A 15785-nucleotide genomic window follows, 5' to 3' on the forward strand; every position below is an offset into this window, starting at 1 on the left:
CAATAGCATATTCAAAGTGTCAATAGCCGTATGCTCATGGGCACCTGGAGGGCATTTCTGCTCAGCCCTCTCAACATCCCACTCACTACTGGGTGCTCAGGCAGTCAAAGATCAATCGGAAACTGGCTTAGTGAACATGCTGGGTGCCCAATTGACAATCAAGTGGGACTGGGATTCAGGAGATGTAGGTTCTAGTCCCTGCACTAGCACTGTCCTGCTCTGTGACCTTGGGCAAATTGCTTCCCTGATCTGTGCCTCAGTTTCCCCTTTGTCTGCCTCATCTATTTAGCTTGTGAGCTCAGGGAGGCAGGCTCTGTCTTTCCCTCTGTGTTCATGCAGAACCCTGGACAACAGGGCCCTGATTTCAGCTGGGATCTCTAAGTGTTAATATAATACTGATGATAATTTAAACCTGTCTGAGCTTTTGAAAATGTTGACCCTACTAGTTTATTTTTTAACTCTCCAAATCATGTGCTGTAGGGTCTAGGAAGGGAAGGAAAAACACCTGATTTTAGTGTTCCGGGGCTGGGCACTGAAAATCAGCCTGCAGCCGTAGTTAACATCCCTAGTTTGATACAGTCACAGTAAACGTGAAACCAGAGGTCCTGCCATTTCCCCATTCACAGTCCCATGTGACGAGCCTGGCAGGTCAAACCGAACTCCTATTTCTCGGCATGCAGTCAGAGCAGGAAGGGTGTCAGGGTTCACTCAGGAGCCAACCTTGGGAGGAAAATTTGGGGGAATTCTTGCTGCCTGCTGATCAGTTCAGGATTCCTGCCTAGAAATCTCCACTGGGCGAACTCCCGTCAGGTATGTTTGGCTTTTTCTTTTTCCCCCTTGTACTTTAAATCTCCCCTTTGTCGTGTTTGGAACAATGTATTTGAGGAATTTTGCTTGTAGAGAGTTTGCATCAGTGGACACCCGCGTGCATCAGTCTTGATTGTGCTACTTTGAAAATCCAAGTCCTCTTCATCTAAATCCCTCTGGGCCAGATCCTCAGCTGGTATAAATCTGCTTCGCTCCAGTGACCACAATGGAGCGACACCAGTTTACATCACCTAGGGACCAAACTCATTGACCTCAGTGCAGCTACATCAATTCCCACCCCAGCTGGGAACGTCTCTGACTTTCGCTAGCTCTGTCCCTCCCTCCCGCCCCGGATCACCTTATCCCAGGCTCTGACACCCATGGCCAGGTCCAAGATCCAGTTCAGGAGCTGAAGTAGCCGGGTGATATTATCCATTGACCCAGCTCTGTTTTCCTTTCAAGTCTGTTGTTGTCGTATGAGGTTCCAGGAAGCCCCTTCCCCTGCCCCATCGCCCCCAAGAGGTACAAGCCGCCAGATGGCTCAGTGTGAGAACTGCTGCAGGGTCAAGGTTTGCTTCTTGACACTTTGCTCATGGCAGAGAGAGTGGAGAAATCTCAGTAAGTCAGTGTCAGATCTCTTGCACCATCACTGAGTGGAGGAAATTGAAACACTTGGCTTAACCATGCAGATATTATCTCTCACCAGCGTGCTCTTTTTTTCCCCCCTAGCTGAGCAGAATGAAGCTGTTGGTTTGTATCTTCTTGGCCTCTCTTGCTGCTGCTGCTACTGCACATCTACACTCAGACCCGACGCTGGATAACCACTGGGAGCTCTGGAAGAAAACCTATGGCAAACAATACAGCCACAAGGTGGGCTCTGTGCAGCTGTGGGGTTAAAGTGGGGGAGAAGGATTTCCATCACCATCTCCCCTCAGGTCAGCAGGTATCTGGGATCTTAGCATGCCAGCCCTATGCCAGCTCTCACTGAGAACGCTGTCTCCTGCTCTTCTCCTGGAGATTGCAAAACTCTCTCTGCTTTCAGAAGTGTATTCAGTTTTAATTGGGCCCTGTATGTACCCTCCACCTTGCCTAAACCATCCCGGGGGTTAGCTCATTTCTTCAAGCGTGTTTTGTTCGGGATCTATTAGAGCCAGGTGACATTGTTCACGAAACTCTTCTTTATTTTTTATTTATTTTTATTTTTTGGTGGAAAAATGCAGACTCGGGTTGACAGAAAAAAATGGGGAATTCGGCTCGATTTTGGCAAATTTTTTCGGTCAAATTAAAAAAAATAAGATGGAAAGGTGGGAAAAAATGGTTCATTTCAGCGTTTAATAAATGAACTGTTTTGACTTGTCCTTTTGGAAAGCCATTTTGTGTTGTAATTCCCCTCCATTCTATTAACAATAACTAAATAAAAAGGTTTTAAAAGCCCCAAATTGAAACAAAACGTTTGACCCAAATCCAAAAATCTTCAATTGATTTTCAAAACATTGTTTGGTTTGGCTACAAGGTGTCATCACTGTCCTGCTGGCAATTACATTCTGCCAGCCTATAATTCCCCCATATGATTTAATTGGATACAGTGTGATTCTTCTCTTTTTGTCCTACCCTGTTGTGTAGTGTTGCTGTGTGCTGTTAAAAAGTTTCTGCACACCACTCCAGAACTGGCTGCATTTTGAGGTTGGGGAAAGACTCAATCTTTCCACACTTAACTTGTTAAGACTCCCCTTGATTTCCCAGGGAGTTTTGCTTGAGTGAGTGTTGCAGGATCTGGACAACATTTTTGCAAAGCACTTAGAATCATAGAGTCATAGAATATCAGGGTTGGAAGGGACCTCAGGAGGTATCTAGTCCAACCCCCTGCTCAAAGCAGGACCAATCCCCAACTAAATCATCCCAGCCAGGGCTTTGTCAAGCCTGACCTTAAAAACCTCTAAGGAAGGAGATTCCACCACCTCCCTATGTAACCGATTCCAGTGCTTCATCACCCTCCTAGTGAAAAAGTTTTTCCTAATATCCAACCTAAACCTCCCCCACTGCAACTTGAGACCATTGCTCCTTGTTCTGTCATCTGGTACCACTGAGAACAGCCGAGCTCCATCCTCTTTGGAACCCCCTTTCAGGTAGTTGAAAGCAGCTATCAAATCCCCCCTCATTCTTCTCTTCTGCAGACTAAACAATCCCAGATCCCTCAGCCTCTCCTCATCAATCGTTTTTGTTGCCCTCCGCTGGACTCTTTCCAATTTTTCCACATCCTTCTTGTAGTGAGGGGCCCAAAACTGGACACAGTACTCCAGATGAGACCTCGCCAATGTCAAATAGAGAGGAATGATCATGTCCCTCGATCTGCTGGCAATGCCCCTACTTATACACCCCAAAATGCCGTTAGCCTTGTTGACAACAAGGGCACACTGTTGACTCATATCCAGCTTCTCATCCACTATAACCCCTAGGTCCTTTTCTGCAGAACTGCTGCCTAGCCATTCGGTCCCTAGTCTGTAACAGTGAATGGGATTCTTCCGTCCTAAGTGCAGGACTCTGCACTTGTTCTTGTTAAACCTCATCAGATTTCTTTTGGCCCAATCCTCTAATTTGTCTAGGTCCCTCTGTATCCTATCCCTACCCTCCAGCATATTTACCACTCCTCCCAGTTTAGTGTCATCTGCAAACTTGCTGAGGGAGCAGTCCATGCCATCCTCCAGATCATTAATGAAGATATTGAACAAAACCGGCCCCAGGACTGACCCTGGGGGCACTCCGCTTGATACCGGCTGCCAACTAGATATAGAGCCATTGATCACTACCCGTTGAGCCCAACGATTTAGCCAGCTTTCTATCAACCTTATAATCCATTCATCCAGCCCATACTTCTTTAACTTGCTGGCAAGAAGACTGTGGGTTCCTGGGGGATAAAAAAGCACTGTAGAGCTATAACCCATTTATACTACAGATGGTTTCCTCTGGGCTACTGCATAATAACGTGGGGGCTGTGCTTTGGTTCCAGAAAGAGGAAGGGGAACGGCGCGTGACCTGGGAAAAGAACCTCAAGTTCGTTATGCTGCATAACCTCGAGCACTCACTGGGGCTGCATTCCTATGAGCTGGGCATGAACCACCTGGCAGACATGGTAAGTTAAAAAAATAGACCAAGTGACTGGGCATCTGGGAATTATCAGTATTTCCCTGGGGGTGCCGTGGCCAGAGAATGTAACTGAATCAGGGGCAGAATAAGCGCCAGCCAGTCTAGGGTCGGTATGAGCCCTGCAGAGGTAGGCCCACAATCCACAGCTCCCCTCTGCGTCCTCAAGCAGCAACCCGCCCCGTCACCATTCCGAGAGCTGTGCAAATCTTTGTTCTACTTGCTTGGGTCAGGGTTGTGTGAGGGAAATCTGCCATCAGGGGGGTAGTGCTGATTTTTTAAGTGCAGGTGCTCCACCCCCTGCTAGCCTGCTGCTGGGGTGACCCCCTCCCCCCCAGCATATTTCTGTATCAAATGGCATCCTCCAAGCAGCGTGAACTTGCACATACAGTACATGTGAGGTCAAAAGTGTGGGACTCTCATTCCCATAGGTTCCTGCTTCTCTACCTTACTGTGTCTGCCACCCTCCCTTACCCCCATGAGGAAAGTCACGTGTGGAATAACACACAAACTGTCTGGTAGGCCGTTCCTGGTTAAAGAAGTTGGTCCTTTAACTGAAATTGCAGGGGCTTGTGTGTCAGATCCCGTTATTGCCAACGCCAAGCATTCAGAATTTAGGAGTCAGGTGCCTAAAATCATGGGGGGATTAAAAATTCTGAGATTTAAAAAAAGTCTAAGTCTGGGGGCTCTTTTTATTTGCCTCTGGGTTTTGCGCTTTTAAGGGTTATGTTTTCCTGCAGTTCTCCACAGCTATACAAGAGCTGGAAAAAAAAGAAAGCTGAAATTCTTGTGCAATTTCAACCCCCCCCCCCCGCCCCACATTGGTGCTTTAAGGAAAACATCAGATATTGTGACACTCTCAATAAAATCAAGAGACTTGGCAATGCTGGTGCTCCTGGGTAGAGCTATGTGAAGAAGAGATTTTTTTGGTTTGGGGGCTGAAAAATCAATCAATCAATCAAAAGTTAGTTTCAGATGGACCTGAAATAGCAATGGTGAAATGAAAAAAAGATGAAAATAATTCATTTAGGGTCGGACAACATGTTTAGTTTAGTTTTCTAGATTATTTTACCTTTTTAAAAAAATAAATAAATGAAATAGAAGTAAAATTTGATCTTAAAAGTCATTTTGAATCCAAACATTTGGACTAGTTTTGAATTTTTTTTTCCCGGCTGAAACAATTTTGGAAATTCAAGGTGAGTTCACGCAATGTTTCAGTCAACCCAAATATGCATTTTTCAGATAAAAAATATTTGTTTTTGTCTGAAAACTTTCCGGCAGCGCTAGTCCTGTGTTCTATCTCCAGCAATGTCTTGAGGAAGGAGGATTAGCACGTGGAGAATCACAGAATCCGGAGTTCCCGGCAAACAAAGCTACAGCATGGGCTATTGTGTCAGCCAGGCTGATCCCCGGCATTCAGGCGTGCTCATAGTTTTCACTGCATAAAGGAAAACACTGTATCAATGACCAAGAGTTGAACCTGAGCCGCAGAGTTTGTATCCGAATGTCCCCAGTGTTCGGGGCCAGTCTGTACATCGAAGGGGACGTCAGTCTGAAGGGGTGTGTGTGTTCTTTTAACTAGACCAGCGAGGAAGTGGCTGCTTTGTTAATGGGAGTGAAAATTCCCCACCGACCTGACCGGAATTCCACCTACAGGCCACGGCCTGGCAGCAAAGTGCCTGACTCCATGGACTGGAGGGACAAAGGATGTCTTACGGATGTGAAATATCAGGTGGGAGGCTCAATCTGTTCCCCTCCTGACATGGGTGCCCATCACAGCAGTGGCTGAGCGCATCTCTCTGGCTTTTTCAGGGGTTCTGTAGCTCCTGCTGGGCTTTCAGTGCTGTCGGTGCCCTAGAAGCCCAGGTGAAACTGAAAACTGGAAACCTGGTGTCTCTCAGCGCACAGAACCTAATTGACTGTTCCACTAAGTACGGGAACCAGGGCTGCCTGGACGGATATATGACCAACGCCTTCCGGTACATCATCGATAACGGCATTGATTCAGATGATTCCTATCCATACACAGCTCAGGTGGGTATCCAAGTTTCAGACAGACACATGGAGGGTCTGTCTACACTGCACACTAAGCCCGGATTCTGACTCAGGTTTGAGCCAAGGCTTCCCTTCCATCCACACACAAATCAGCCTGACTCAGGTCAGCAAGTGCTCAGGGCCCAGGTCCTACGACACCGCTAGAGGGGTGGGTCAGAGTCCGAGTCCTGCTGACTTGGGTCCAAACCATGTCCTTTTGCAGTGTGGACGCAGCTCAAGCCACAGACCACAGTCAGAAAGTCTGCATGGTGCAGTTAGCATGGCTGTGAGACCTGGATCCAGCAACTGTAAACCCAGGTTTACAATGCAGTGTGGATGCTCAAGCCTGGGCTTGGAAACACTGGGTATGTCTACACTGCAATGTAAGCGTAGGGTTTGAACTCAGCCTCAAGCCTTACCCCCCTTCCATCTACACAGGAATGGAGATAATCAAGGGCTCGGACCCAGGAAGTTCCAAGCCAGAGTCAAGCTGGGACTCAGGGTTCAAGCCCTGTTGCTTTGCAGCATAGATGCAGCCCCACTGGATTCATGCTCTGGGTGTCCACCCAAAGTATCTCACAATCCCACAGGCCCACATTTTTTGTCCTCTGGACAATCAAGTTTGGGTGGACAGTCAAGATTTCCCATGGTGCACTGTGAACAAAGGGCTGGAGCGGCCACATTTTGTGAGGGTGCTAGGAAGTGTGGGATACGGTGCTTGGACTCTGCCCTGCAGAACGCAGTGTAGATGCTGGAGCCCCAGGTTGGGACCCAGGGTTCGACATTCCTAACCTGGGGTTACAAATGAGTGTAGACGCTCAAGCAGTAGGTTACCGAACCCAGGATCTGCTAACTCTAGTTCTACTAACTCTGGGCTTGCATTGCAGAGGGTTTGAGACCCTGCCCCTGCTAGGTCCCAGTGCCCAGGCTCCAGCCTGAGCCCAAAGGTCTATACTGCAATTGTATAGCCCTGTACCTGAGCCCCAAGGGCCTGAGTTAGGCATCACAGGCCAGCTGCGGGTATTTTATTGCAGTGTAGACATATCTTTTTGTGGCCTGTTTTACTAGGTCTTTCTTTGATGTTTGTATCAACACAAAGACCAGGAGAAGGGATCTTCAAGGCAGTGTTCTCTAGTGGTTAGAGCAGGGGGCCTGGGAGTCAGGTCCCCTGGGTTCTAATCCCAGCTCTGGCGAAGAATGGTGTCTAGCGGTTAGCGCAGTGGAACTTGGAGTCAGGACTCCTGGGTTGTAATCTGAGTTCTGTGTGTTCCTCACTCTGCTACTCTGTGAAACCTAGATAATGCCACTTCCCTCCATCTCAGCGGGGGAGGTGGAGGCTTTTAATTAATTAATGTTTGTATAAGTCTCGTAGATCCGCAGATGAAAGATGCTACACAAGTGCTGCAAATTTTTATTGCTGTCATAGATTGAGTCCTCACATTTCTTCTTACCGGAGTGATGGGAAAGGAGAGATACCAGCATTGGGGCATCGCAATTAGAGCTGGGTAAAAAAACGTTGGCACATAGTTTTCCAAAAAATTCATTTTTCTGGGCACTGAAATTATGAATTCGACCCGAATTCAGCAAATTTTTTTTTGGGGGGGGGATAAAACCCTCATTCCCCCCCCCCACCCGGAAATGTAGAAATGCACCATTTTGGCATTTCCAACATGAACCATTTTGACCCCTCATTCTGAAATGACATTCAAAAGGTTTATTTGACCCGAATGAATTTTATCTATTTATTTATTTATTTTCAGTGAAAAAATAATAATGAAAATATTCTGCTTCGATTTGAAACAAACAGATTTTTTAAATTTTATTTTTCCGGGTAAGTCACTGAACTGAAAAATCAATTAGTCCCTCAGCTCTGATCTCGATGCCCAGAGGCAGAAGGAATGCCCCAGAGGGAGCAGCAGTGGTCTAAGAAATGAGAGGGATTCAGACAACGGAAGGGAATAGAAGGGAGATAAAAACAAATATTGCGAGTGGGTTGGATGTTCATGCCAGAGGCTGAAATGTCCCTGTTTCATCTGCTCTTTGCCCCTGCCAGAGCGGAACGTGTCACTACAACCCTGCCACGCGAGCCGCCACCTGCTCTAAGTTTGTTACACTCCCGTATGCCGATGAAGCAGCCCTGAAGGATGCCGTAGCCAATATCGGACCCGTGTCAGTCATGATAGATGCGGCACAGCCTTCGTTTTTCCTGTATAAGTCAGGTACGTTCTCTATAGCTTAGTGTTCTAGCTGAACACCTCGCGCCCGGTGCTGTACGTAGTTTGAAGCAGTGACGCCTTTGCTTTCTGTGGACTGTCTCTTTAAATTGGAAGAGGAATGTGGAGGAAGTTGCTATTTGTTTTGCAGCATGTTACTGAGGAGACGCGCACATCGTGCTCTTCTCCTGGAGACCTGGCTTTTGTTGCCTTGTTTTTTCCTTTTGGAAAATCTTTTGGACCCTCAGTAAATTGCAGTAATTATAAAACAAAAGCCCCAGGCGGGTGAAAGCACGTTTTGCTGTTTGTGAGTGGCTCCATCATGTGACCGCTTGGTTCAATGTGTGTTACATGTCCCCCTCTAGCAGCTGGCTAGAGGATAAAAGCCTAGTACTGCTGGAAGCTAATCTCTTTTGTTCTATACATATGGTAAGTCTATACTGCACACCACTGCTGGTGGCGTGCAGGGTAGGTGTAGCGACACACAGCTGTGAAAAGCAGCCTGTGTCCGCACTGCGCTGTGTAGCTATGCACAGCAGTGGAAGGTTCTGGCGCTGAAGGCAGTGGGAGCTGTCAGAGATTTTCCCCACTACCTCCCGCTGCTGGAGTCTTTCCCTACGGCAGAAAAAGGCCACAGCAGCAGGGAGGTAGCAGCATATGAGACTGCTGAAAATAGCAGTGTAGACAGGGGAGGCCCTGCTTGGGCATGTAGAGAGACGTGTAGAGCATGGTTCAGGTGTGTCTTTACTCCCCTAAGCCGTCTACACTGCTGTTTATACCTGTGTGGAGTGTGTGTGGAGTGTATATAGTCTATATGATTCCATAAGGAGTGTGCAGTGTGGACATACCCTTAGATTGGAAGCTCTTTGGGGCAGGGACGATCTTTTTGTTCTGAGTTTGTACAGCACCTAGCGCCACTGGGCCCTGGTCTATGTCTGGGGCTGGCAGGTGCTACTGTAACACAGATTAACCGATAACAACAAATGACCAGAGATGCTCCTTTAGCTCGAAAGGTGCTTCAAGGGCTAATGACCCCAGGTTCAATTCCTGCTGGTGTCTTAGTGTGTGTCATTAAAATAGCACCCCAGTGTGGACCCTTCACTCATGTTAATGTAATGCCAGTGCGCTGGGGTGAGCAGCAGGGACTGGAACTTCTGGATCTTAACGCATGAGCCTTTCTTGCTGGAGCTAAAAGACCCAACCTCTTTTAACCAAGGCTGTGACAGGCTCATCAACCGTTCTGTGGCCCAGCCACCACTAGAGGGAGACAGAACGCCCCACCGAGTCGGCGTGGCTTACATTATTCTGTGTTTTTTTTATTCATTTTGTGGGTTGTATTTACCTTCACCCTAGCGAGCACCGTCCACAGGTGCTGGAATAATTTGTACAGTGGGGGTGCTGAGAGCCATTGAACCAAACTGTAAACCCTGTATATGATGGGAACCACTTCAAGCCAGGGGGTGCGGCAGGGTCCCCAGCACCCCTAGTTCCAGCACCTCTGGCACCGTCAGACATTGTGGGGCCAATTTTATGCTGCACCAGACTCAGCTCAGGTCAGCTCTGCCCAGTTCTGGGGTTGAGACGGCTCGTGGGATAATTTAGGCAGCCTTGGGTGTTGCATAAGATATGGCAGCCCAAGTCAAGCTACCTAATGGGAGCAACACCCCACAGACTTGCTATAGACCCTAACCCCGGCTGGAATGTCCCCTACGCCAGAGCTTCCCGAACGAGGCCTCCTAAGACAGTTTGTGGCTGTCTGACCCGGTTCCTGTGCTGGGGGAATTCTCCCCTGGCTCGATTTGGGGCCTTTAAGGGAACATTGTGAGGGGACCATAGTGGGAGGAAGATTACTTCCTGGTGTTTATGGGAGTTGCGATACTGAAATAGCTGAAGGGATGGATGGGTAAATGGAGCCTTTCATTACTGGGGCTTAGTTCAGCTGTACCAGTCAGACGGCCTTCTCTAGCTGACATCTGTTTGGTGGCCTGTAGAGAGTCTGAGTCCAGTTCTTGGGGGCAGGTGCCCACCTCACACTAGCCATGTTGGCCGCCTCAGTAGGAGAGCCAATGATTGTACAAGGCCACGGAAACTAAACTTCCCAGTGGACAGCGCGCTGGACTGAGGCTTAGGAGAGCTGGGTTCTATTCCCAGGGCAAGTCACTGCCTGCTCTGTGCCTCAGTTGCCCCATCTGCACAATGGAGAAAATGAGACTGACTGCTTTGTGATCTACTGGTGAAAAGAGTGAGGGATTGTTATTATTACCCCCTTACAGGGGACCAGGATAGAGGCATGTTGGTACCATGTGGGTGCTGTTGCTCACAACAGCTTTACCGAGCAGAGAAGTCCCTGCTGGGTTTTTTTCCTCCCACGTGATTGTGCATTCTTTCCTTCCAGGAGTCTACGATGATCCACGTTGCACTCAAGAGCCGAATCATGCAGTTCTAGTTATCGGCTATGGCACCCTGGCTGGGAAGGACTTTTGGCTTGTGAAAAACAGGTAAAAGAAAATCCATCACTGAGCCGTATTTATCTATAGACTAACGTGTTCCTGGGATAGGTGTGTGGCATGAGTGAGCTGTGTAGAGCTGTGCATGTATGTGTCTGTACTACTGTGAATTGGATGCACTTTGATAAACAGCTTGAAACACATGAGAAAATGGGGGAGGGGAACCCTGCCTATAAAGAAAGGTGTTTTATTCTCTTAATATTTAATTGTGTGTTATTTCTCCTTCCAACAGCTGGGGCGTAAAGTTTGGTGACAAAGGGTACATTCGAATGTCCAGGAACAAAGGAAACCACTGTGGGATTGCCAGCTACGGTTCTTATCCACAAATATAGCGAGATGGGCTGCTTCAGACTGCACTCTGGAGATGTGGTCTGTTAAACTGCTAATCTTAGCCTTGCTGTAATCTAGCTGCTCTGTACGGGTTCTAATGGCGAAATCCTCCCATCAGATCCATCTGACGGATCTGAGACAAGCAGCTGAAAGATGAATGATCATGATTGATCTGGTCCAGAATTTGGGCACATTTAGCTCACTCTCCCTATCCCGCAGGGGTGTTTGTAATTGATTAATGTCTATGCCTTGCTTTGCGCATGTGAAGTGCTATTTCAGTGCCAAGTATTGTCACTGCCGCTGTCTCAAAATGTGTTGGATTGAAGGCATGGAAGGCAACTAGTCCATGCGGTAGAGTTGCCGAAGCCACATCAGAGATGGAGAGGCAGCTACAGGTATCGATTTTTCACAATACAGGTCACAAAGCAATCATTAGCAACCCCGAAGATCAAGCAAACTATGGACAGTCCTTGGAGGAGGGAACGTGTTTTCCAGGGCTACACAAAATTGGGTTAGTATCTTGCAATGCTGCTCCCATAAGCCTTATGCAAAGTCATTAGCATGCCAGCAGTCAGAAATGATCTGATATCGCCTTGTGCTACAGAGAAGGCCAGCCATGGAACCAAGTGCTGCTGCTGTTATAAATTGTGACCTACAGACTGAGGTCAGCCTTTGCACTCGCAGCGCTTGGACCAAGGACACGGTGCAGAGATGAAAGGTCTGATTCTCTCTTCCACTGCACAGCCATTTACCCCTGTGCAAAGTAGGTGTATAATGTTGCTGAATCAGAAGAGCAGCAGTTTTCAGCCGAGGTATCCATGACTGCATATGATGCACAGTAGCAGGGAGTCAGGCCCAAAGGCTGTAAATGTAGCTGCAGGTATGGGATGAGCGATTGTATGAGCAAGAATGCAGGGAAAGGGTGAATCTGGAATCCACACCCCCAGCTGCAAGTGCCAGCACAGCACTGGGAATCACATCTGCTGCCCTGCTCTACTCCACAGGCCGCGGGGGAGCCCTGCTTCCGGATCTGACCTACTTTGCCCTACTTCGGAATATGATTTGCAGACACCTATTGACCGAATCCTTGCGGGATACAGTTTCAGAGTGAGGTCACACATCTCTACAGCACATGAAATGCATTCTCTTCTCTCCAACTCAGCAGTGAGGTTGCTGTGACGATCCAGATCTAATCTCATCTGTAAACAATGCATGTAATAGAAATTACACGTCCTCCTCCAAAAGGAAAAAAATATATTCAATTGTCTGAGAAGTTTAGACTCAGTCTGTTCAGCAGAGCCAGGTGTGGGATCAGGGCCGGTGCAACCACTAGGCGAACTAGGCGAACGCCTAGGGCGCCTAGTGGTTGATGGCGCCTAAAAGCCCGCTCCAGCAAGGAGGTGGAGTGGAGGTGAGCTGGGGCGGGGGGGTGCGGGGAGGGCCGCCCGCAGTAACGGAGGGGGAGCACACAGAGGAACCGCTCCCCGCCCCAGATCACCTCCACTCTGCCTCCTCCACTGAGCACAGAGCCCCCTCTCTAATTCTCCTCCAATCGGCCCCGCAAGCCCGGGAGGGGAGGAGAATTAGAGCGGCGCCGGCGTGCTCAGCGGAGGAGGCAGAGCGGAGGTGAGCTGGGGCGGGCTCCCTGGGCGGGGTTAGCTGCAGAGGGGTCTCCCTGCGTGGGGGGCTCCCTGGGTGTGTGTGGGGGTGGCAGGCGGGGTTAGCTGCCGCGGGGGGGGCCTCCTCTGGTGGGGGGAGGCGGGTGGGCGTGGTTAGCTGCCATGGGGGGCAGGGTTAGCTACGTGCTGGGGGTGGTGCAAGGTGGAAGTTTCGCCTAGGGCGCGAAACTTCCTTGCACCAGCCCTGTGTGGGATACTTAGCGAGTGACAGAAATGCAAAGCCACCCTGATTACAGACGAAACAAACTCTTGGGCCCTGATGCTGCAAAATCTGATTGATGAGGGTGGAGCCCTGAATCTCTGCAAAGCCCCAAGAGGGATCCATATGGGCACAGGGGTCCACTTGAATTAATCAGGTTACAAAGTCAGGGCTTTAGTTAATCAAAGGGAAGCTGATAAAAATGTGGGATCCATCAGGGTGTTGCAGGGCCAGGTAGAAAAACGATCACTGAAAGTCTGGTTACTGCGGGCGAGGGAGGTGGGGAGGCACTGGCACCAGTGCACCGGGCATCACCCGCACCAGCCTCTACTCATCCAGAGCCGCCTCCTACCTTCGTTGGGTGGCTGCAGCTCCCAGCCCCGGCTCCACAGGCAAGTCTCTCCTGAACCAGGTGGCGGGGGGGTGTAAGGGGAAAAGCAGCGAGCAACGGGGGAGGAGGGGGGGCAGGAGTGGATGGGGTGGGGCCTCAGGGGAAGAGTCAAAGTAGAGATGGGGCTTTTGGGAGAAATAGGGGGGCAGGGGAGGTTCTGGCACACACACACACACACACACACACACACACACACACACACACACACACAGCCCTCGGCAGGATGGACCCAGCCACATTGTGGTCCTGGTTCCCATTTGCACTATGGCCTCTTTGCACGGGGTAGAGCAGTGTACAGGTGAGTCCCTCCTGACCCGAGTGGCGGGGGGTGTAAGGGGAAAAGTAGCGAGCAACACGGAAAAGGGGAAGAGGAGTGGATGGGGCAGGGCCTCAGGGGAATGGGCGGGGCAGGGGCGGTTCTGGCACTCCTGCTGGAGTGTCCGGTTTTTAAATACAGTAACTCATCGCTTAACATTGTAGTTATGTTCCTGAAAAATGCAACTTTAAGCAAAACGATCTTAAGCAAATCCAATTTCCCCATAAGAATTAATGGGTTAGGTTCCAGGGAAATTTTTTTCATCAGACAAAAGACTATATTATATAGCAGGAGTAGGCAACCTTTCAGAAGTGGTGTGCCGAGTCTTCATTTATTCACTTTAATTTAAGGTTTCGCATGCCGGTAATACATTTTAACGTTTTTTAGAAGGTCTCTTTCTATAAGTCTATAATATATAACTAAACTATTGTTGTATGTAAAGTAAACAAGGTTTTCAAAATGTTTCAGAAGCTTCATTTAAAATTAAATTAAAATCCTGATCTAACGCTGCCAGCCTGCTCAGCCCGCTGCCAGCCTGGGGTTCTGTTCACCTAGGCCGGCAGCGGGCTGAGCGGGGCCTGCGGCCGGGACCCCAGACCTGGGGTGGGGGTCAGGGCAGAAGGCTGGGTGTGTGGGGGGGTTCAGGGATCAGGGCAGAGGGCTGGGGGTGTGTGGTGGTACAGGGCAGAAGGCTGGGTGTGTGGGGGAGTTCAGGGTTCAGGGCAGAAGGCTGGGTGTGTGGGGGGGTTCAGGGTTCAGGACAGAAGGCTGGGTGTGTGTGTGGGGTCAGGGCAGAGGGCTGGGGTGCTCGGTTCGTGGGGGTGCTCCTAGCCCCCTGCCCTGAGCGGCTCATGGCAAGGGGCTGGAAGGGATATGCCCTGTTCCACACCCTTCCCCCAGGCTCCGTCCCTACCTCTCTCTGCCTCCTCTACGGAGCAGGGAGCACGCTGCCACTCGGCTCTGCTCTGCTCCGCTCCCCCTCACAAGGGCCATCGGCGTAGGGAGGGGGAGGGGGAGGAGGGGCAGGAAAGCACCACCCTGGGGGAAGAAGCGGGGGAGGGGGAAGCTTGGATGCCGCAGGACCAAGCTTCTGCCTCCTGCCCCCGCAGGGGAGAGCGGTGGGCGGTGCGGGGGCTGAGTGGGGCTGGGGCCTGGGACCCCCCCCACCGCTCTCCCCTGCAGGGGCAGGAGGCAGAAGCTTGGTTCTGCGGCAGCCAAGCTTCCCCCCTCCCCCGCTTCTTGCCCCAGCCGTGGTGCTTTCCTGCCCCCCCTCCTCCTCCTCCTCTCACAGGGCAGGCAGCGTGCCACTCAGAATCGGCTTGTGTGCCGTGTTTGGCACCTGTGCCGTAGGTTGCCGACCCCTGTTATATAGATCTACACACACACAGTATACGGTTTAAACAAACAATTTAATACTGGTACACAGTGATGATGATTGTGAAGCTTGGTTGAGGTGGTGGAGTCAGAGGGTGGGATATTTCCCAGGGAGCCTTATTGCTAAATGATGAACTAGCACTCGGCTGAGCCCTCAAAGGTTAACACATTGTTGTTAATGTAGCCTCACACTCTACAAGGCAGCACGAATGGAGGGAGAGGAGGCAGCACGGCAGACAGAGACAGAGACACACACCCTGTGTGTGAGAGAGAGAGAGAGAGATGCGCATTGCCCCTTTAAGAACGCTGGCCCCACTCTAAGTACACTGCCTTTTAAAGTAGATCAGCAAGTTGAGACAGCAGCTGCCCCCAGGAAGCTCCCTCTGCCCTGAGCCCTGTCCTGTCACACCCCCTAGGGCCGGCTCCAGGGTTTTGGCCGCCCCAAGCAGCCAAAAAAAAAAAAAAAAAAGAGCCGCGATTGCAATCGCGACCTGTGGTGGCAATTCGGCGGAAGGTCCTTCACTCCGAGCGGGAGTGAGGGACCGTCCGCCGAATTGCCGCCGAACAGCTGGACCTGCCGCCCCTCTCCGGAGTGGCCGCCCCAAGCACCTGCTTGCCAAGCTGGTGCCTAGAGCCGGTCCTGCTCCCCCCCGCCCACCGGCCGCCATGGAGATGGGGTAAGTGGGGTGCAGGAGCGGGGGGAGGGGAACACCCTGACATTAGCCCCCCTCTTCCCCCCTCCCCCACAACAGCAAGCAGGAGGTTCCCGGGAGCAGCTCCAAGTCAGAGGGCAG

General features: G+C 50.3%; 1 protein-coding gene across 3 annotated transcripts; it reads left to right on the forward strand.

The window, feature by feature from the left end:
• The first annotated feature begins 504 nt into the window (after positions 1-504).
• Positions 505-12299, forward strand: LOC101934688 (cathepsin S-like). Of its 3 annotated transcripts, XM_065573778.1 has the most exons (9): positions 505-810; positions 1270-1425; positions 1537-1677; positions 3815-3937; positions 5531-5680; positions 5761-5982; positions 8036-8201; positions 10591-10693; positions 10935-12299. In XM_065573778.1, the coding sequence occupies exons 3-9, from the start codon at positions 1546-1548 to the stop codon at positions 11032-11034; spliced, it is 996 nt and encodes a 331-aa protein (XP_065429850.1). In that variant the 5' UTR covers positions 505-810; positions 1270-1425; positions 1537-1545; the 3' UTR covers positions 11035-12299. The 3 variants fall into 3 exon arrangements, with proteins under 3 accessions (XP_065429850.1, XP_065429849.1, XP_065429848.1); XM_065573777.1 differs by lacking the exon at positions 1270-1425 and having other exon boundaries at positions 1545-1677; XM_065573776.1 differs by lacking the exon at positions 1270-1425 and having other exon boundaries at positions 510-810.
• The last annotated feature ends 3486 nt before the right edge of the window (positions 12300-15785 follow it).

Source organism: Chrysemys picta, chromosome 20, assembly GCF_011386835.1.
Source record: "Chrysemys picta bellii isolate R12L10 chromosome 20, ASM1138683v2, whole genome shotgun sequence".
Taxonomy (NCBI): Eukaryota; Metazoa; Chordata; order Testudines; family Emydidae; genus Chrysemys; species Chrysemys picta.

Bases quoted from the DNA above. Each gene is read 5' to 3' on its own strand.
- LOC101934688 (XM_065573778.1), top strand. From the start codon at position 1,546: ATGAAGCTGTTGGTTTGTATCTTCTTGGCCTCTCTTGCTGCTGCTGCT. The intron at 1,678-3,814 runs GTGGGCTCTGTG...CTTTGGTTCCAG, and splicing joins GCAAACAATACAGCCACAAG to AAAGAGGAAGGGGAACGGCG. The intron at 5,681-5,760 runs GTGGGAGGCTCA...TGGCTTTTTCAG, and splicing joins TTACGGATGTGAAATATCAG to GGGTTCTGTAGCTCCTGCTG.